The 20,092-nt window shown below is 34.7% G+C and overlaps 4 protein-coding genes across 10 annotated transcripts in view; 2 read left to right on the forward strand and 2 right to left on the reverse strand.

Moving 5' to 3' along the window:
- The first annotated feature begins 222 nt into the window (after positions 1 to 222).
- On the forward strand, positions 223 to 3,690 carry LOC109859826 (peflin). Of its 4 annotated transcripts, XM_020438424.1 has the most exons (8): positions 223 to 581; positions 688 to 717; positions 954 to 1,128; positions 1,253 to 1,531; positions 1,627 to 2,494; positions 2,558 to 2,686; positions 2,790 to 2,916; positions 3,426 to 3,690. In XM_020438424.1, exons 2-5 carry the CDS (start codon positions 706 to 708, stop codon positions 1,716 to 1,718), a joined length of 558 nt encoding a protein of 185 aa, XP_020294013.1. In that variant the 5' UTR covers positions 223 to 581; positions 688 to 705; the 3' UTR covers positions 1,719 to 2,494; positions 2,558 to 2,686; positions 2,790 to 2,916; positions 3,426 to 3,690. The 4 variants fall into 4 exon arrangements, with proteins under 4 accessions (XP_020294013.1, XP_020294011.1, XP_020294012.1 ...); XM_020438422.1 differs by having other exon boundaries at positions 224 to 717; positions 3,587 to 3,690; XM_020438423.1 differs by having other exon boundaries at positions 224 to 717; positions 2,640 to 2,686.
- Positions 3,691 to 3,741: 51 nt separating this feature from the next.
- Positions 3,742 to 6,217, reverse strand: LOC109859824 (E3 ubiquitin-protein ligase TRIM33-like). Of its 2 annotated transcripts, XM_020438420.1 has the most exons (7): positions 5,935 to 6,217; positions 5,638 to 5,832; positions 5,164 to 5,429; positions 4,822 to 5,039; positions 4,538 to 4,738; positions 4,246 to 4,454; positions 3,743 to 4,099 (listed from the first exon to the last, which is right to left on the reverse strand). In XM_020438420.1, the coding sequence occupies exons 1-7, from the start codon at positions 6,024 to 6,026 to the stop codon at positions 4,087 to 4,089; spliced, it is 1,194 nt and encodes a 397-aa protein (XP_020294009.1). In that variant the 5' UTR covers positions 6,027 to 6,217; the 3' UTR covers positions 3,743 to 4,086. The 2 variants fall into 2 exon arrangements, with proteins under 2 accessions (XP_020294007.1, XP_020294009.1); XM_020438418.1 differs by having other exon boundaries at positions 3,742 to 4,454.
- A 94-nt stretch (positions 6,218 to 6,311) lies between these two features.
- On the reverse strand, positions 6,312 to 11,890 carry LOC109859822 (dyslexia-associated protein KIAA0319-like protein). Its single transcript, XM_020438416.1, has 15 exons — positions 11,361 to 11,890; positions 10,700 to 11,120; positions 10,453 to 10,616; positions 9,881 to 10,267; positions 9,567 to 9,792; positions 9,086 to 9,459; positions 8,894 to 9,005; positions 8,666 to 8,814; positions 8,390 to 8,580; positions 8,145 to 8,244; positions 7,736 to 8,053; positions 7,558 to 7,659; positions 7,190 to 7,375; positions 6,919 to 7,071; positions 6,312 to 6,838 (listed from the first exon to the last, which is right to left on the reverse strand). The coding sequence occupies exons 2-14, from the start codon at positions 11,113 to 11,115 to the stop codon at positions 6,920 to 6,922; spliced, it is 2,877 nt and encodes a 958-aa protein (XP_020294005.1). The 5' UTR covers positions 11,116 to 11,120; positions 11,361 to 11,890; the 3' UTR covers positions 6,312 to 6,838; position 6,919.
- A 954-nt stretch (positions 11,891 to 12,844) lies between these two features.
- The window catches only part of LOC109859838 (probable beta-hexosaminidase fdl), a 30,230-nt gene continuing 22,982 nt past the window's right edge, over positions 12,845 to 20,092 (forward strand). For 2 of the 3 annotated variants that reach the window (XM_020438436.1, XM_020438438.1), the window contains exon 1: positions 12,846 to 13,299. The gene's annotated coding sequence lies outside the window, so the exon portion shown is untranslated. Of the gene's footprint in view, positions 13,300 to 20,092 lie in introns of all 3 variants that reach the window. The other variant, XM_020438437.1, reaches the window with a different exon arrangement.

A 20,092-nucleotide genomic window follows, 5' to 3' on the forward strand; every position in this document is an offset into this window, starting at 1 on the left:
GGTGTTGAATAGTAGCCTCATCTTTGTCTAGCGAAGTAGTGGGGTAAATGATAGACAGAGAAAGAGTTACTATTCAAAGTATGTTGTCTCTCTCAACGTTGAAGACATCTTTTCAGCCAAACGCGCAGTCTATATATTATACGTCTATGGTTTTGCCAAAGTTGCAAGATCGAGCCGGCACTTCCGTCCGTGTGCGATCAGCTGTTCGGCTCGTAGAAGAACGCAGACGTACTATGTTCCGTTACTTTCCCACCAATCCGACCAAAGGTGAAACACGTTCGGACTTGTGCACATAGCACGGAATAGAACCGCACGGTCGTGGACATAGCACGGAATAAAACCATGTCCACGTTTGGACATAGCGTACGTATCGACAAGTCACTCGTGGACATCGTTACGTAGTTATCAATGTGCACCACCCATGGACATGCGCTAGCTTAACGGGCGGAAAAGCGATTCCAAAAATTCTTGTGGGCCTGGCCGCTCTCGAATAGGCATTATTGATAAAAAAAAAAAAATTATTTTCGAATACAACACAGTGCGTTTTCACTGTGATAATAAACATTTTTTAAGTGTGAATCGTGAGTGTATTTTACGTCATTATGTAATATAATAATACTAGAGTAAAATATAGGATTTTGTGATGACAGTTTGAGAGAAACCATATAATAATTCGTGCTGTTTTAGAATTAGACAGTTTCAGTGATGGCATATCCGGTAATTTTGAGAAATAATAGCTATAACAATAGTATTTACGCACACAGCGCTAATATGTAGTTAGATGTGTAATTTAGTATTTTGTTTTGTTTTTACTCGCATTGACACTGTATTAAATTGCTTGATAAGTATGCGTTAAATTTTGCACATGATTGTGGAGATGAGAAAATGAACAGTTTTTATCATAACATGTTTCAATTAATGATTATGTTTGCTTATTTATCTATTTCTTTAAGAACGCCATGTACGGTTCCACCAATCTCGAATCTGAAGTAAGTCCAGATGTTCAGCAATGGTTTTCGATGGTAGACAGAGATAAAAGCGGACGTATAACAGCTACTGAATTACAATCAGCATTGGCTAATGGTCAAGGTGGTACTTTTTCTGACACAGCATGCAAATTAATGATTGGTATGTTCATAGAAAATTTTGATTTTTTTTTTTTATACCATTAAAGTAGACAAATGTAATATATTTAAATAATACTTCTAAAGATATATATATTGAAGAAGAAATTGTCTCATTTGATCTACAGGTATGTTTGATAAAGAGAAGGATGGCACTATAAACGTATCAGAGTTCCAAGCTCTCTATAATTATATAAATGCTTGGCTTGGTGTTTTTCGTGGTTTTGATCATGATAACTCAGGAAGTATTCAGGAAAATGAATTGAATGCTGCTTTAACACAAATGGGTTACAGACTCAGTCCAGAGTTTATTAATTATCTCATTAAAAACAGTGATCTTAAAGGTCATAAGTCTATTACTGTTGACCAATTTATAGTATTATGTGTACAAATACAAAGATTTACAGGTAATTTATTTTCTATAAATTTTGGGAAATAAAAATGAAACTTTTAGCATCTGTTTATTAAATTATACACTATGTGTGTGTGTGTTGTGTTACAGAAGCATTTAGGAAAAGAGACACAGATCAAACTGGGACAATAACTATTGGATTTGAAGATTTCCTAGGAGTAGCTCTTAGTTGCAGTATATAATAAGCATATATCTAAATGATATACACACTTTATATTATTAATTATTGCACTCGTATGCAGGAAGAAAATCACTGACACAGCTTGGACTACAAATAATATTTTTCTATTTTAGAAGATAAAATATAAAACATAAGTTTACGTAGATAAGTTTTTAAGTTTATATATATATATAACATATATTAAAACATTCTTTTGTGTTTATATGTACATATTTTTATAGCTTTTAATACAGTAGTTTTAGGTACAAGCTTTCTTTATACATTTAATATTGTATGATAAGAGTAAACGTACTCTTTGAAAAGAGTAAGATACATATGCGATTGTCATTAATAAATACAAGAAGTATTAAAAAGCTTAATTATTATCGATTATACAAAGTATATGAGTACCTCAAATGACAATAAGGTTATAATATTGCATTTTAAGTCGAAGATGAATATCACATGACAATGTGTAACATGTGCGAGATATAAATTGTGCGCACACTGAACTATTATATTATAAACATGCATTTTTATACAGATATTCTGAAAGTAACGCAGATGTTTTAAGTCTACCGGATCATCAAGATTTTTTGCTTCACGTAAAACAGGCTCAAGAGAGAATTCAAGAATTTGATCGTTTGCAAAGAGCAAGGCATCTTCTAGACGCTATTACGCTAATAAACGATCTGCTTGCCGATGGTTCTGAGATAGAAATGTTAATACTTGCCGGAACAATAGTAAGAAGATTTAATAAATTAGGTGTGACAAACGTAACAACTCGTGAAGAAGATGGTACGTATTTTACATGTTAAGTTTTTTGTATAGAAAATTGATATGCATTATATTTCGTTGCAGAGCGACACTACAAGGATGCTAGACTATCAGCCTTGAGGCTTACACATAGTGGTATTTATCATTGCTGCACTTTCTGTTCTAGTGGTGGAAGAAAGGAAGTTACTTGTGGCTGTAGAGGCACGATGCCTGGTAAGCAAATTGATTATTGTATTATATTTGTATAAAGTTATGAAGATAAGTAAGAGAAAAATGGATTACTGATTTTGTAAAAATTGTATTACTGTTATTAAAGGAGGATATAAAGGTTGCGGTCACGGACACGTCGGACATCCAGGTGTTCATCATTGGTCTTGCTGTGGATCTATATTACGTAACGGACGTTGCTTGAATATACGAAAAACTATGCGTCACCTTACATTGTAAGTCTTAATATAAACTAAAAAATAAATTTCTTTATTTCACTAATGACATTATAGTCATCGAATTTTTGAAAACCATCTCTCCATGACTTTTTGTGCATTAACTATATTGAGTCAAATAACATTTCGCATATTTAACAAACGCAACATCAGTTAAGAAGTTCAGTAGAGGCCTATTTAACTGATACAAATAAAAAGCGGTGCCACTATCTTCTATAAAAAGGTATTACTTAAAAACGGTTTAACAGTTTTATTACAATTTTTAAGCTGTGTGTACTTATATAAGTAGAAAATATGAGTTATATGACGCAGTATTAAAATCAGGAAGAAGTTGAGAGAGAAGAAAAAGCTGAGATAAAAGCAACTTTTTAAATAAAATAAATTTACATACATTTTATAATAAAACAAATTATTTATAGAAATATAAATTATTATATTAATAATTATTATAGAAATATAATTGATGTTAATCTGTCTACTTACTTTTAATCTCTCTTCTTCACTTATAGACTAGGATCCATCAAATATATTTTGCACCATTTTACGTACCCGTTGCTAAATTTTCTACCGTTACATATGCACGTAACACATATTTCGATGTACTCAGTATCATAAAATATAACAACAAAAAAGTGAAATTTTTTATTTCGATCGGAATTAATTCTGATAGGAAGAATTTCAATGAACAGTTGGAGAATAGAACCATACTATAAAATGAAATTTGGTTATAAAAAATACAAAACGTGACAGGAATAAAGGAGGATGACAAATTTGGATTCAGCATTTTCTTTATTTACATAAATTTGCATCAAGCCAAAGGTATCTCTTGTTTTAATTAACTATTTTATAACTATAATTATTACACAATTCTTTTTTTTTGTTTTTAAATATGTCTATTCCTAATATACTCTATTATATAAATATATAATACATTAAAAGATCTTTCATACATTCATATTATTAGAGTATTAGATATTCTCAATTTTTATATCAATTGAGAACATTTATTGTAATATATATTTAAATTATAGTATTTTTTTTATTAATATTTATTTGCGAATAATTCCTTTAGAATATTTTACCTCAAATGACAATTATTTTGCTACATTTTTTTATTTTTATGTGATTACGTATTTGCATAAAATATAAATCACATGACAATTGTGTACCTCATGCGATATATCTATTTTTAAATATCAACAAAAATGCACTTTTTATATACATGGTCCCATACAGTTTTTATTATGCAGTTAAAGTAAGAATTATTTTTTTAATATTAGTTTTTCTTAATTTTTTTATTTATAATATAATATAAAAGTGAACACATACCTGGAAGTTTTTGCTACGCTTTGCGACTCGTCAAAATCGTTGTGTGAAAATGCATCGTGATTATATTGAATCAATAGATTATTTAGAAATAATCTTGCCTTTTGCAACATCATTGTTAGGTACGCACAAGCTCTTTGTCCTGCTCCAACAGCATCTTCACTAGCATGACCTCTGTGTTGAGTACTCCACATGCATTCTTTGCATGTTACCTGAAAATATTATATAATTAATGTTTTTCTCAAACTCATTCATATATACAGTCACAATTTAAAACAAATTATGTTTTATAAACCTGTTGACACGCAATGCAATAGAATCTTAAAGCGTGTGTTGAATGTATTTGACATAAAACTGTCCGTCGTACTTTAGTAGCCTCCCACATTGGTCTCATTAAGTGTTTTATTGTTTTCGCTTCTACAATATTTTGTTGTTCATGTTTTTTGCTGCATTCTAAGCATAAATTACACAAACAGGTGGAACACTGCATGAGCGCCTTAAAAAATAACATTCAGAAAAAAATACAAATTTTAGTCTAAGTATAAAATGAACAAAGTTATAATAAATGTATCTAATTACCGGGACTTCGCTCACGCATGTATCACAAAGTACTTTATTAATCAGTTTACATCTCATACTATCGAGAACTAATTGATGTTGCAAGGGATAATGAGGTGGTGGTACGGCAGAATACATATTTGGCAACTGCTCGTCGCACAATGGGCATGTTTCCTGGATATTGAGCTGCGCGTACGTTCGATTATTCTGTATTTCGGGTTTTGCAGAAATGTACGAAACTGCAAAGATACAATCCTCTTGATGCACACATAAAAAGATGAAATATGTATGTTTAAAACAATCAATGAGTGTCTATAACAGTTGTGATATTAAATAATGTGAAGTGCTTATTTCACTACCTACATTTGTTTATCAATTCGTAAACGCATGATAAACATATAGTATGTAAACAAGGAAGAAGTCTAGGTTCTTCCATTCTCTGCCCACATCTAGGACATAAGTAGTTTGCATCATGTAGCACTCTATACGGGGAATGTGTTGTTTCTTTCGATTCTTTATCGACATCACAGTTCATTTTGTTAGGCAAAACAGAAGGAGAAGACTGGTGATATGTAAAATTGTTCGAATTTGCGGACCAAGAAACAGGTTTCTTTTTATAATCCTCATTACTAGAAGTGATCAAAAGAATTAATTATATCTATGACAAAAATATATTTTAAAATCTGTTAAAAATTTAATTTGTTTTTGAGAGAGAATATCTTGATATAAAAAGTTATATAAATTATCTACTGCTTGCGCGTGTTGGGAAATAATTTTGAACATATTGAATATGCAATAAATTTTTGTTACTTAAGTGGACTTAAAAACGTTGCTTACTGTTGTTTATTTTGCGATGTTATTGGTGCTGATTCGACCTCAGTAAAACCTTCGGAGTTTACATTTTTACATTCCATCAAACTTGCGTAAATATGATCACAACTTCCAAAATCACTATTTGCAACCTCACGATTGCAACAATTGTTTGAAGAACGTTTCATCGAACAATTCAAGAAATTCATTGAATACAGCGCGCTATGTGATAAAATGTATGATTGATAAAAATGCAATATAAAAGTATATGTATATGTAATACATATATTCGATAAATAAAAATCACAATATATGATAACTCACCAAAAACTTAAAATATGAGTAAATGGAAGATATGAAAGTAAATCGACGAGTCGCACGAATCGAAGTCTTCTTGCTGCTTGAAACTTGTACATCCCAGTAGCGAGTTAAAAATAGCTTTAAAACAGGCTATGAGCTAAATACGTTACGGGAACTTCCTTGAAACGCAAAATCTAAACCACTCACTCGTAAAAATTACATCTTTCATATCTGAATTACTTTTTCAAAAAGCTTTAAACATTTGAGAAACAATCATTTGTTTATAATAAACAGAATTTATTTATAAATAACAAAATTGACTTATACGTCACTTACACGTTTGTATGTTTGTATGTTTGTTTTTTTTTTAAAAGTAGGTATAGAAATCAGTAAACAATATATGTGCATGGATAGTAAATTTTATTTAATATCCATAGTGTAAAAATAAGATTGACGATGTACATATTAAAGATTAAGTAGCATATATAAATGACATATAGACATGATAGTGTGCTTACTACACATATCGACTTTAAATATACTTTCTGAGGCCATAATATAATACTTAGATAAGCTCTCAAATAGTTTAACGAATGACGTGATGATTATGGATCAACACATCATCGATTATTGACGCTTATAAAAAAAATCACACACAATAAATAACAAGACAAACTTGGGTAATACTTAAGACGAATAACGTGACGTAGTATGTGACACGTTAATGTTCTCTTTTGTGTATGTATAAACAATACTTAAGAGTATCATCTATCTCAGAATATTGTTATCGATCTTTTAGATGATCGTTTTCAGAAGGTACCGTAGGTCATTTTACATTTTTTTTTTTTTTTATGACTAGTATTTTAAGTTTGGCCAGACTTACACGACTGTGTGCGTTATTTATCTTCGCACCGTTATCATTGCACTTCTGAAATGTGTAAAAAGCACGTAAGGAAATAAGAAAGTGTGTGTGTCTTAATACGAAGTATAAGTTTTTCTATTTATTACCTCATGTCTTTACTCGAGATCCAACTTTGATAAAACCATTTCGTGATTTACCATTTCTTATGTGACTGCCGTTTTTACTCTTACGATGTTCGAACAAAACATCGTCAGAATCGGTGTCCGATTCCGACAACACCATCTTGTTATGAGTTGAAACTATATATATATATAACGGGAAAAAATAGTTATAACACTTACAAAAACATAACATTTTTGTTGTTTAAATATTTTCTAGAAAAAGTAACTTTGAAAGAGATTTAAAAGAAGTATTTACATGCACTGCTGTCATCTTCTGGCTCCGGTTGCAGCAATGAGTAACGTGCTGGTTTCTTCTTAGGCCGAAGTAAACGTCTCTTACCAGAGCATATTCTTTGGCATAGGCAAACAAGTCCCCAAATGAGGCCAACCCAACATACAACTAACGATAGCAGTGATATTATCACATATAGAATGCTCCAGTCTGAAAAACGCGAGAAAGTACACTTTAAATACAATTAAAAATGTCATGCGTTAAATATAAAATAGTTTATATTGAAAAAATATCTTCTAACTGTAATATAGATACGTACACTGAAATAATCTTAATCAAGTGATGCGATAGAAGGAATAAATGATATAATTAAAAGAACAATTTAGACATACCACAATTAGAGTCTCCATTGCCAAAATACTTTTGTATTAAGTTCTGCATCCAAAATGCTTCGCATAAACATTGTCTCGTTTCTTGATTGCAAACACCGTGACCTAGAATAACACACATAAGAATACGTTACCTTTAAAATTTTAACAAAAATCTATACGCATATTTTCAATTATATACCTGAACAATTGTTTTGACATACAGCAGTATCTATATTAGCAACTGATAACTGTAAGAGACCGGAATCTTGTAACAATTTTTCTTTCAATCGTTTAACTACATCTGGACCTGACAACGTTTTTCCTCCCTTCTTTTCGACGTAAAACACCAAAACAGCTTTTCCAGTGTGCGGTTCTGCTCTCAAATTTCGTACAACAATCGAAGCTTCGTCTCGCAATAACATTTGTAGTTTTACTACCAACGAATTTTTTTGCGAAACAGTTAACATGCTCGCCCCAATGTTTAGCGTTAGTTCTACCAAATGTAACAATTGTGGATCTAAAAGTGAAACAAAAAAATTGTTAACTTCTACAAAATTATATAAACGTTAGAAAACAACATATATATATTATTTTCGATCAATACCAACCAGGTTTCACGATTACCGACACGGTGTCTTCACTGCTCAGACCTTGATCATCCGTTACTTTTAGTCGAAAAACATAACGACCAGGAACTATGTCCGTTAGCTATAGAAAAAAAAGATAGAAAAATTCATTTATTGATAATGGAAAGAGTATATATATTATGATCAAACATATAAAATATTTATACATACATACTGAAAAATCGTATATATTTTGTTACACGTGTGAATTAAACTTTTTATCTTACCATTAAAACTGGTGATTTATCCGTATCTTGAACTATAGTGCCAATCGCAAGACTAGATTGATCTCTGGTCCACAGCCACTGTCCTATTCTTAAGTCATCACTCGATTGTGAACCATTAATAATTAACGCGCTAATCGGCGCTGTCACAACTTGATCGCCACCAGCATTTGCTTTCGGAGGTGCATTTTTATCTATGAAAAATACAAGTTCTTGTAATTCACGTTCAATATTTAGAAGATTACAAAATAATATAAAACTTGCAAAGATAGTACGTACTTTGTGTTACCTTTACACTGACCGTATCCGAATCTGCATTTCCATTATCATCAACAACGGTCAATTTAAATACATAATCGCCTTTAGTTAGTTTTGTAATGTTTGTAATAGATTCATTCGCTGTTGCAAATTCGGCATTGTTAGGCCCACTGTAAAAACAAGCGTATATAAATTCAAAGAACAATGTGGCATGGTAATATGAGATGTAGTAAATTAGATACATTGTACCTTACTTGCTCCCAGTGATACAAAACAATCTTTATGTCATCTTTGCTTCTTGTACCATTTAAAACAGCACGTGTTGTTGGCAATGCTATGCTTATATCGTCACCCGCGTCGGCTTTATAACAAAGTGAATCAATGAAAATTTATTTACAGATAAAACGTCTTAAGATAAACATAACAAAAATAAGTATCAACCTTTTGGTGGTTTATTTGTTGGAGGTTTTACAAACACATGCACTTCTGCCGTAGAAGATTGTTCGGAGTCATCTGTGACTTTAAGTACAAACGTATACATTCCTTCTTCAAGATTTGATAACTGTAAATAAGGTGTTCTTGTATTTTGCATATCAACTGCTTTATTCTGATCGGATGGACTTTTTGTCCATTCCCAACTCGCAATTCCTCGATCGTCGGTGCTCAAATTGCCATTGAGGGTTAGTGTATTTTGAGGCAGATAAATAATAACATTTTGTCCCGCATTTGCGCTTGGAGGATAATCGGTCACTTTTAAAACAGTTATATTGGCACTCGTCGAATTTGTAATGTGATCTGAATCTTCAACCGTTAATCTGCAAATGCATATCAATTTATTAAGAAAATGCTCTTACATCAAACACGTCGGTTTGAAGATAATAAAAACGTTTGATTATTATATCAAAAACACTGATGTACTAACTTGAATGTATAATTGCCAGCAATAAGATTGTTTAGTTGAAGCGTGGGTGTATCCACAAGGTTGGGCTGATATCCAATTGGACCTTGTTGCAACTCCCAATGATAAGAGATGACACGATCGTCGTCCTTGCTACTCGAGCCATCTAAAACCGCGCCTGTATTTGGTAGTTTCACAATTTGCGAAGCAGGTGTGATTATAGCAATTGGCGCTTGGTTGATACGTTTAGCTAAAAATCAAACAAATACATTCGAGTAATTTATATTCCGCACTTCCTAAAAAAAAAAAAAAAAAAAAAAAAGACTTAGATCGCTTACGGGGTAAAACACTGACGTTAGCATAAGCTTCTCCATAAGCATTCGGACTGCTCACAGCTACTTTAAATGTATACAATCCTTCTGACAAATTGCTTAACTTGACAGTAACACGATTCTGATCGGTCATTGTTCCAGTATGACCTTCTGGTTGACTCAGCAGACTCCATGCGTAATTGTAGCGTTGATTTCCTCGTTCAGCAGGAACAGTATATGCAGACAATGTGACTTCGTTTTCTGGCAATCTCACTTCTTTGGACACCACTGAGACCAACAATTGTTTCATTGTTGGTTTCATTGATGTGGTAGCATCTTTTATAGTTGAAACTTTTGGTTGTTGTGTTACAGCTAGTTCAGCAGTGTCTATTTCGTCCATCATTATACAAGTTCCTGTATATATAGATGAACAATTAAGAAAATTCCTGTACATATAGATGAACAATTAAGAAAATTTAATATTTGATGCTTTTGCGGTCAAAACTTTATGCACAACATTTACAAGTTACAAAATAAATTCACAAAAAATACTATACACAAATAAGTAACTGTGAAATATTAGATATTATAATATATACCAGCAATATTACGCTTGAAGCCTAAAGGACATTGACAAATTCCAACATCATCTTCACGTTTCACACAGATCTCATTATCTAGACAGCCTGTTTGATCTATACAACCGATCTTGTTTGCATTAAATAAGACTTGATCTTGATCAATACCATCTGTACTCAATGTTCTAAAAAACCATATACAAAGATTATTTTTATACATTTTGTAAAAAATATTAGATGTTTATCTATTTGTAATTGTGAAACTTACCCAATAGTATCATCACTGACTACTTGATCCAACAGATCACTCCACATTTTGTTGCTCTCTACAGGTCTAACTAATACCATACTTGGTGGATTATCATTTGCTAATTCGGGTCTATACAATGGTATGCACATCATGGAAGTGTCACATTCTATGTGATAACATGTACTATTGTGCATAAATGCTACATTACATGAAGATTTCTTGCAACATGCCATAACACAGTCTTGTATATTTAATAAGTGAGGTTGCTGAGTATAAGTTCCACCAGTTAAATTTCCACGCGGCAAATAGCTTGTAAATACTTTTGGATATAAGTCTGGACATAGCAGTTGCATATCCCATCTGACATAATTGCCAATGCAGCTTTCGAATAATAACAGATATAATCCCAAATGATATATTCCAATTCCAATCATGTTAGCTACAGAACAGAAAGAGAGTTTATATTTATATATATTTGTATCAAAAGGAAATTTATATATTTATACTTGTTATTTATTAATAAAACTTACTTTATTAACAGAATTTAAATAATACAATTATAAAAAAAAGAAAGAAGATTATATATTATTGAAAAAAAAATAAAAAATGTCAGCAGTAAAAACACAAATGTATACATGTCAAAGAAGCCGCTAATAATGAAATAAAATCTTGGTCTTACCTGATTCTCTCTTATCGCACACCAATGGAAATAAATAAAACACTTGTTTGCGCGAAGGCCAAGATAAAAATGACTGTTGTCAGTGTTATTTTACAATAAGACATGTGTCACTTTCAGCGTCTCTCTGCAATCATAATCTCTTAAGGATCCCTCGATGATTAGTTTTACTTTAAAATGGTCTGCAGACGTGCGCAGCTTATCATATATTAGCGGCATGTTATTATCAAACGGCGGCCTAGACCATACGGGTAATTATCATATTTCCTGCCACACCGGAATAACGATCGTACACAATATATATATGTACTAACGATAACAAAACGAGCAGTTTGGCCATAGGATAGTTAAAAGATAGACTTGTCATCCAGATCCTAGCACTGAGAAATAAAGAAAAAAAACTGGTCTTTTTTTTAAAGAGTATTGTTCTATTATTTTTTAACCAGGCAAAAATTAAAAAAAAATTCTTCCTAAATTTTGCACTTTTTTTCTTGTATTTTAGATTGATGACAAGCGAGCTCCGCATTTATTTCAGAGCCAGAAAAAGATAGAAATATTCCGCTCAATTATTGCGCTCTTTTTCTAATGTCTGACGTTGCTTGCTATTTTTTAAGCCGGAAACACATGAAAAAACATAAGCGGCAAGACTCAAGCATCAAGCAAATCAACCAATCACAGACCGTGATTCTTTCGAACGTAGTCCTACATTCGAGAAAATGCCGACCTGTGATAGGACGATTTGCTTACTGCGTAAGTTTTTTTGCGTGTCTCGGCTTTACAGTTCGCACGTCTATGTTCAGCACCATCTAACGACTAATGCGCGAATTTATTGCATGTGCCGCGTCAAAACGTTACTAAACTGACAACAGGCGTCATCTACTTTTCTCATGTAAGAAAAAAAAAAAACATGTTTTCTTTTCGAAATGTAATCAAAACTCTTTTTTAAAGGTAATGATATAAAGTATATTACTGGTTCTTTTTATTTATTTTATTATGTGTATAAATGTTTGACTTTTTTTTTATACAAGTTTCATACATTTTATGAGAGAAAGAAAGAGAAAATATACAGTTCATTGTTAGCAATTAGATAAAGAAAAAAAATAACGACGTCAGAACAGAAAAATATGAATTCTTGTCGCGCATATAGAAATAAACTAATGTTTCCATATACCATCAGCGATATTTAATATAATTAGCAATCACGCAGATGAATAAATAAAATTGATATTTGTTTGCTGGAAAATCAGAAAAAAGTTTCCGATAATCTGCGCGATTTGTGATATATTACTCTCAGAGATCGTGCGAAACATGTCGAACAAATTTGTTCATCAGTTTTATTTGTTACTCTTTTTTTTTTCAGATCATTCACATGATCTTCGTCGAACGCCGCACGATGTCGTCGGCGACGCCGTTTCGAGGCGAGGAATTGCGACACACCACGGTCGCAGTGTCGCGGCCAGCTGCGCCAAGTGTACGATGCGCGCCGCGATTGCACGAGAGAGGTGTTTATTTCTTGTTTCTCTCTCTCTCGCGTTAGAACGCGCGTTACCGACGGCGAAGGGTCAGTCGCGACAACGACAACAAGGTAATCGCCGCGTCCAAGTCGAGGCGGTGTCCCTTCGGATGGACACGGTGCGTGCGCGCGCTAAATCGTATCCCCCACCTTCCCCGTGTCACCTCTCGCTCGCTCCCACTTGTTTTCTTCCTTCCACCCTCCCACCTCTGTCATTCCTCTCCCGACATGGCCAAGACGTACCGTTACTCACGCGTCTCTCCTACTATCCATTGATGCCTCCGCCGTCGCGTAACTCGTGCGTGCTCACTTGCGTGAATCGTGCATCGCGCGCGTGCAAGGACGACGCGCGTCTCTTCGTCGCCTGTGCAAGCTGGGACGGAACACGCCGCGTATCCCGGCCGCAGGATCGTCGCGCCGGAAGGTTAGGTGAGTTGAGATGATATGTGTATGTGTGTGCTCCGATCGCTCTTTCAATCTCGCCTTGGTCCAGCTCGTTTTCGCCACTGTTCTCTTCCTTCTCCTCTCGCCGTGGATACGAGAAAAAAAAAAACGCATCGGACCTCGCCTTCGCTTTTATCCTCGCGTCTCTCTTGTATACTCGCACCGAAACTCGCCTGTTTTTTACTCGCGATTAAACCGGTCTCGCGATAATCCTTTGTCGCAAAGTTTATTACATTAAACGTCACATTTGTTGTCATATATTGCTTTCATTCACACAGAATGACAATCGATAAACGTCATCGGCGATTACATGATATATGACATGACATATATATGTATATTATATATATATATATATATATTATAGTATTGAATTTAGTAAAGTATGATATAAAGTAATTATCTCGAATATATAAACAATGAAAAATTTGAAATCGGGTGAAAATGTGTGATCGATGCGCCTCATTTTGTCGGCTAAGTCGCGCGCGTGTTGATGAAAGAGAAAGGATCGCACACGTCCTTGTTGTAAAGTCTAGTTGTTTTTTTATTTGTTCCTGCTAAAATCTTTTTTTTTTCGCAAAAAACAATTAAGAAGTTATTCTCTTTGTTAATACAGAAGTAAGAGTCTTTTAACTTAAGTCTTTTTATAGTTCTTTTTATAGTCGTTATATTTTTTAAACCTTTTTTTTTTTAATTTACAGTTATACAGTTTACTGCATAACAAATATTTGTTGTTGTCTTTAGAGCCGATCTCTCGTCTGAACTTTCAACCAACTTTCTCGTTCTCGGCGATAAACTGAAGCTCAGACAACTCAGACTTCTTTTGTTCAAATAGACGAGAGACAATCAAAAACATTTGTTATATAACAAAACAAGTTGCTTCCAAAAAGGCTCGCTCGAAGAATCCTATCGAGCACGCAAATCTCCATCGGTTGCAAAAAATATCTCCGGCGCTCGATCCGCCTTTTGCCTTTCCATTCTCGTCGCGAGATCGTTACACTCGCTCCGTACCATGCATTTGTAATGCATCGCGGCTTATGCAGTTCGCGTGCGCGCCTAGACGGAAATACGTACGTTCACTCGTAAATAAGTTCATTCTAAAATAGTGTAAAAGACTAAAATCATTAAAATAAGCGCGACCATCCGCGACAGAAAATATTTTGACAAACTTACGTCACGGGGAAAATTAAACAATTGATTATTTTAATGTAACATCTCAATTTTTTTCTCGTAATCCCATTCTGAAGAAGATACTCGGGCAAGAAATCGAAACGTTTTCAATTAATTTGCAATTATATGATTCTGTCGATACCATCTAAAAGATAGACTCTCTCTCTTTCTCTCTCTTATTGTTTGCGAAAAAGCATCTTTTATTTATTTCCTATTGTTTAAAACCCTAGTACGCGTTCGGAAACTCTATCTCTCTCTCTCTCTCCGCATCTTCAACAACAGACATTCATAAAGTAGAGTTTCGATGAAGTTTTTCATTACTAAATTCCTTGACAATTAAATCTCAAAGTACGAAGTAATTTCCGTTCTTTCAAAAGAACGAGCTGGGAGAAAACAAAATTATGTTGTTTAAAGTCTTGGAAGCTTCTGCATCGTTAATTGTTCTGTAATGATATATATAATTACAAAAATTCAAAGATCGCTAAAAAATAAAGAGAAAGGAAAAGGTGTTTTTTTTTTTTTTTTTAAGCTTGGTATATTTACGCCATTTAATCAATTTTCCCAACAAAATGTTTTTTTTTTTTTTTTTTTTTTTTTTTATCACATTACACTTCTCGTTTGTTCTATTCCGCGATAAATTTCGACAATTTATATAAACGTACATTCACGGCACATTGTCGATATCATTGACTGATTCAATGGCCAAATTATCGCGAAATAAAAGTGAGTTATGTACTCGTCGTCGCGAAATTTAACGCGCATCGTCGGAATCGCGCCGGACAGAGTTTAATCAACCGTACCTTTCCCGATAGATGTATCGATCCCTCCGATTTACTCGCACTATCGACGTGATAATAGGCAGCATATATCTCGCCCGGCGATTTATCGGCGCGATTTACCATCACCGGTGCTGACTCTCTTCTTTACGAGTTTTGCACGTACGTTCCTTTGTGTGTATATATATATATGTATATATGCGAGCGCGCGGTTGCAATAGTTCGATGAGGTATTACACCCCTCGCTTCGACATCGTAATAACGTAATATACCGTCCTATTACACTTTATCTCCTTACGCTGCACGGCGTTTTATAATCGCTCGTCTTTTATTGCAGCGCTTGCAGCGCACCACCAGCTGCCAATTTTAACGGCGAATTGAACCGTGCCCCCGTATCGTGAATTCGGAGCATTAACGCCTTGGCGAATTTTGAAATCTCGATAAAAAAAATATCTCGCAATGTTATCATTAATTATTCGATGCTGTTAATGAGTCTTTCTTTCTTGATCTCTCTTTAATGTTGCCGTTTTTTTATTACCAAAAAACTGCAGACGGTAATGACAAACAGATGTTACGTGCGCTCGTATATGTATACGAAATGTACACCTGCGATAAGGCAAATAAACTATCTGCCTTGCTACAATCTTATATACGTATAAATGTGAGACAAAGCCAGTCTTTTTCCGTTAATTCGCTGAAAATTACAATAAAATTACACAAGGCTGGTTGGAAACGTGTTTATTGAATGTGTCATCAATAACACAATCGTCTGACTCGAGTCACGCGAATACGTCAGAGAAGTGCGTGCAAGTATTTGTTCATAACATCACTCGACAATGACGTGATTTAATTGTTTTACTCGACGACGTTTTTCAAATAAGAATTTCGCGCTTACACTTTGTCATTCGATTGAAACTTTCGACGATCTTCGTTTATAAATATTACGGCGAGTGTAAACCGTTTTTATTATGCAATTAACTCCAACTATCGATGGAATCTTTAGTTAGAACTCGATCAATCGGTTCAATCGTTGCGGAGATGCGAGCTCTCGGCTCATCTCGCCAATTTTTGCGTGAAATCCGCTCCGCGCGCGCGCGCGCGAAATTTACGGCTAAAATTTGACGCTCTGTCGCGCGTCTCATGGAGATGAAAGCTACGTATAAAATGGAAGTTTGTAACGAAAAAGCGATTTTAAAGAGAAATTTGCGCGTACAGAAAATTTTCTTTACACGTGAGAGTTCTCTCACTCCGTTCTCGGAAATTTCATATGAAAACAAACCGTGCAATTTTTGCGATGTGCATAAGGCGTAACGTGTCTAGCGTTCGCGCGAATGCGCACAAGTGCAAAGCGCGTGTTGAACCTGGAAGAGAAGCCCCGTTTTTAAGACCCTAAAATATCCTATTAAACGAACCGTGTGTGTTGAACGCGACAGAAGACTCACAAGCAATTTCCTGACCTGTATATTTGCACACTTGTAAATACGCTTACTCGTTAGTAAGCAGGTTAATCCGCGATTGTGTTTAGACAACTGTGATACTCGCAAACAATGTTTGCGAAATCGCGCAAGTTGCAACAACATAGGTATATCTGCAAATTATACAACCGAATGACGAGAGATCGTTCGTCGACTTTGTCATCTACGTATTTTTCAAGTACATGTATTTCATAGATGTACACTTTATTCCGATAACGTTCGCGTGTTTCGAATAAATATCACTCGAATTATGCAAATTCCACCGAGATTCCTTCGTTCTGTTTCGTATTTCCGTACGTGCGGGATATCGACAAGCGTGCATTTCTTTTTATTGTATTGCAATCTGCCGCATTAAATTTTTATCACGTATGTACAGTTTCGCATTACATTGACAGTTTCTATCACGTCGTATTGTCATGGATCACCAGCGTATGATAAACCGTATACGATATCGTTTAATCGTCGCGCGATGAAAAACGTTTCTTAAAACACAAAACCTTGTCTCGTAAATATCATTATCTTTTTAATCGTGACGGACACACACACACATAAAAGTCAACATTATTATTAAACAAAACTATTATTAGCTTAGAACAAAAAAAAAAAATATATATATATATATATATATATATAACGATATAAAAATATTAAAATATCGTAATAAAGACAATGAATTATTTTGCGCAGCAATTAAAATTTGAGCAATTAAAATTGCGGCTCTGTTAGCAATTCTGTTTATCGTTTGGCAAGTTCCCGGCGAGGTCGTGTTTGCCTCGGCAAACGTCACGGCCGTCACCTTTGATCTGAAAAGGCACGAAAGTAAAGGTCGCTTTAATTGAGAACGATGAAATAAAACGCGTTATTGGTACTTAACGACTCTCTACCCCCCGTATCCTATTATTCACGTACACTCGATGATCATTTTATGTTGACCGCGATTCTGCCCGTCTTTTCGTACATTCGCATACACGAGTCATTATATGTATATGTGTACACACACGCACACACACACATATGTACACATATATATTGCATTGATTATATAGACGAAACAGGTTATTTTACTTTAGCCCGAGAGATCACGATCGCCGATCGCTGAATAATGCATATATACGTAAACGCAGTACCGATATGTTTAATGGTCGATTGAAACTTAATGAGGAGCCATGACGGAATATTACCCGGCAGCTACATATTTTATAAGTTCGCTGGAAAGAGTCCCGTAATTGTTCGATCAAAGGAGAATTATGCGCGGCATTTTATTCTCTCTATTATTTGATACTTACCTCCGCCTTTATACAATTTTCACCGCTCGCACAATATTTTATATCTCGCGAAGGTTGGAGGAAAATCTTAAATTTTCCTCTTGAGATATACAAGAGTAAAATCTCGCGATTATTAAGAGAATTTGAAATTTTCCAAGATTCTTTTTTTTTTTTTTGTTAAAGATAACTTTGTCCGACTGATAGAATTTTGAAACATTTTGCGTTTTGCGTTGCGGAGAAATTCTTCTTATCTGATTTGCACATCTAAAATCGTTTTTTAAAATCTTTTTCACAAATTTTCCTCAACTGTCACACTTCTGTGCGAAAGTTAAAATATCTTCTCTTCTTTTTTTTTTTTCTAGAGAACATTTTAAGTTATTGCCGCAACGTTATCGTGTTGTACGCATCCATCATTCTTCCCGCGGTATCATAAAAGAATTATATAGTTTGTGAGAAAAAGAGAGAGGATCGCGCGCAATAAATATCGAATTATCTGCGGAAGCGCTGTAACGTCGCTGTCGCGCGACTGACTAAATTGATAACGAGGCTAGAGTGGCACAGTTTCTGCGTTACACCGTTGGGAAATGTAAACACACAGGTTATTCTGTGCAAATCTAATCTAATTACAACACATCCGTTCGGAGTGTAATACATACGTACATACACGCGGATCGTGCGCGCGGTATCGTTAGCAATTAGGAATTTCCATGCGAACTCGTTACGAGAATCTCGGATTTCACCGCAGGAACCGCAATTAAGCCGCGACCGGAAATCATTTTCGGTTCGACTTCATCTTTCGCGCGGTGTCATGCGATATCTCTGTGAAGTCGCGCTGTAATTGCATTTCTAATCGAGAACGTCCGATTTTCGATGCCTCGCACATAAATGCTTTAAAACGATGAAAAACTTGTTTAGCGAAGAATAGTCGATTACGACGGTGACGTAAGTTACGCGCAGATTGTAATTTGCGTTTTGTGTGTAATTATACTCGCGTTACGGTCGCATGACTTTATATCGCTTGTTTCGTCGGTTAAAAAAGACTTTTGTGTATTAACTTGATCTTTATGTACATTTGTGTATATTGCGTCTTTTTCGCAATTACATAATCATTTCAGCCTTCTCAATATACCTCGCGATTATACCTCTCTGAACTCATCTTACGATATCAGAAACGAGAAAAATCTTGCTTGAAGTTTTTCGCACACTTTTTGCGAAAATAAGAAGCATTTACTTACACAACACTCACACGCGGAAATCGATAGGGCGCCATTCGTAAAATATACGATTTTCTTTTGATTTCAACACACGAAGCCGTATCAATGTGCGACACATGCTTCAAAAGCTTCATATTTTTCGCTGGTTTTGAATCAGAAACGAAAGCCCTACGGTGCAGTTTACAAACATACTCTGTTGATTCTACGCGCGTTTGTGCATAAATATTTGTTTTTAAATAAAGCGCGCAAAACTTTAACGATTCTCCTTGATTTTTCTCGTTTCGTTTCTGACGTCATAAGCTCGAAAATGATCACGAGGTATTGAGGTATCGAGGCGCCTTAAATATCGATAACGAGTCGTGAATCGCCTTGAACGACTTCGTATAATTGTTGTAACACGGAGAAATGATCCGAGCTCGTTAATTGGAGCTTTCGTTCCATCTCTCTCTTTCTCTCTCTTTCTCTTCCGTATTTTTAGTGTGTTTGTACATAAATAATAATTCTATGTGTTTCTCTCATTTAGCAGGTCTGATAAATAATGTTGGACGCTGCTTGTACGCTCAATTAAGGTTTTACCGCACAATTTGTTGTATCTCACGCATCTTAAATATCCAGCTCTTAGCGAGAAAACGTTGCGTTTTATCGCAGTTATAACCGATTCGCTGAAACGCAGCTTGCTCCGATAAAAAGCTTGCCTCTTTGAGCGAACATTTTTTCCTCCGGATATCAAGGTTATCGTTTTTTTTGTCGGAATCTGCTGTTGCGACAAATTGTTATTGCCGTCATATATAATTGAGCATCCCGTATAAGCAAAACCGCGACAGAATAATCTCGCGACTCTCTCTCTCGCAAAGACGCGTACAGACGCCGAACACGCT

The sequence above is a fragment of the Pseudomyrmex gracilis genome, unplaced genomic scaffold (assembly GCF_002006095.1).
Source record: "Pseudomyrmex gracilis isolate BER0280 unplaced genomic scaffold, ASM200609v1 scaffold_292, whole genome shotgun sequence".
Taxonomy (NCBI): domain Eukaryota; kingdom Metazoa; phylum Arthropoda; class Insecta; order Hymenoptera; family Formicidae; genus Pseudomyrmex; species Pseudomyrmex gracilis.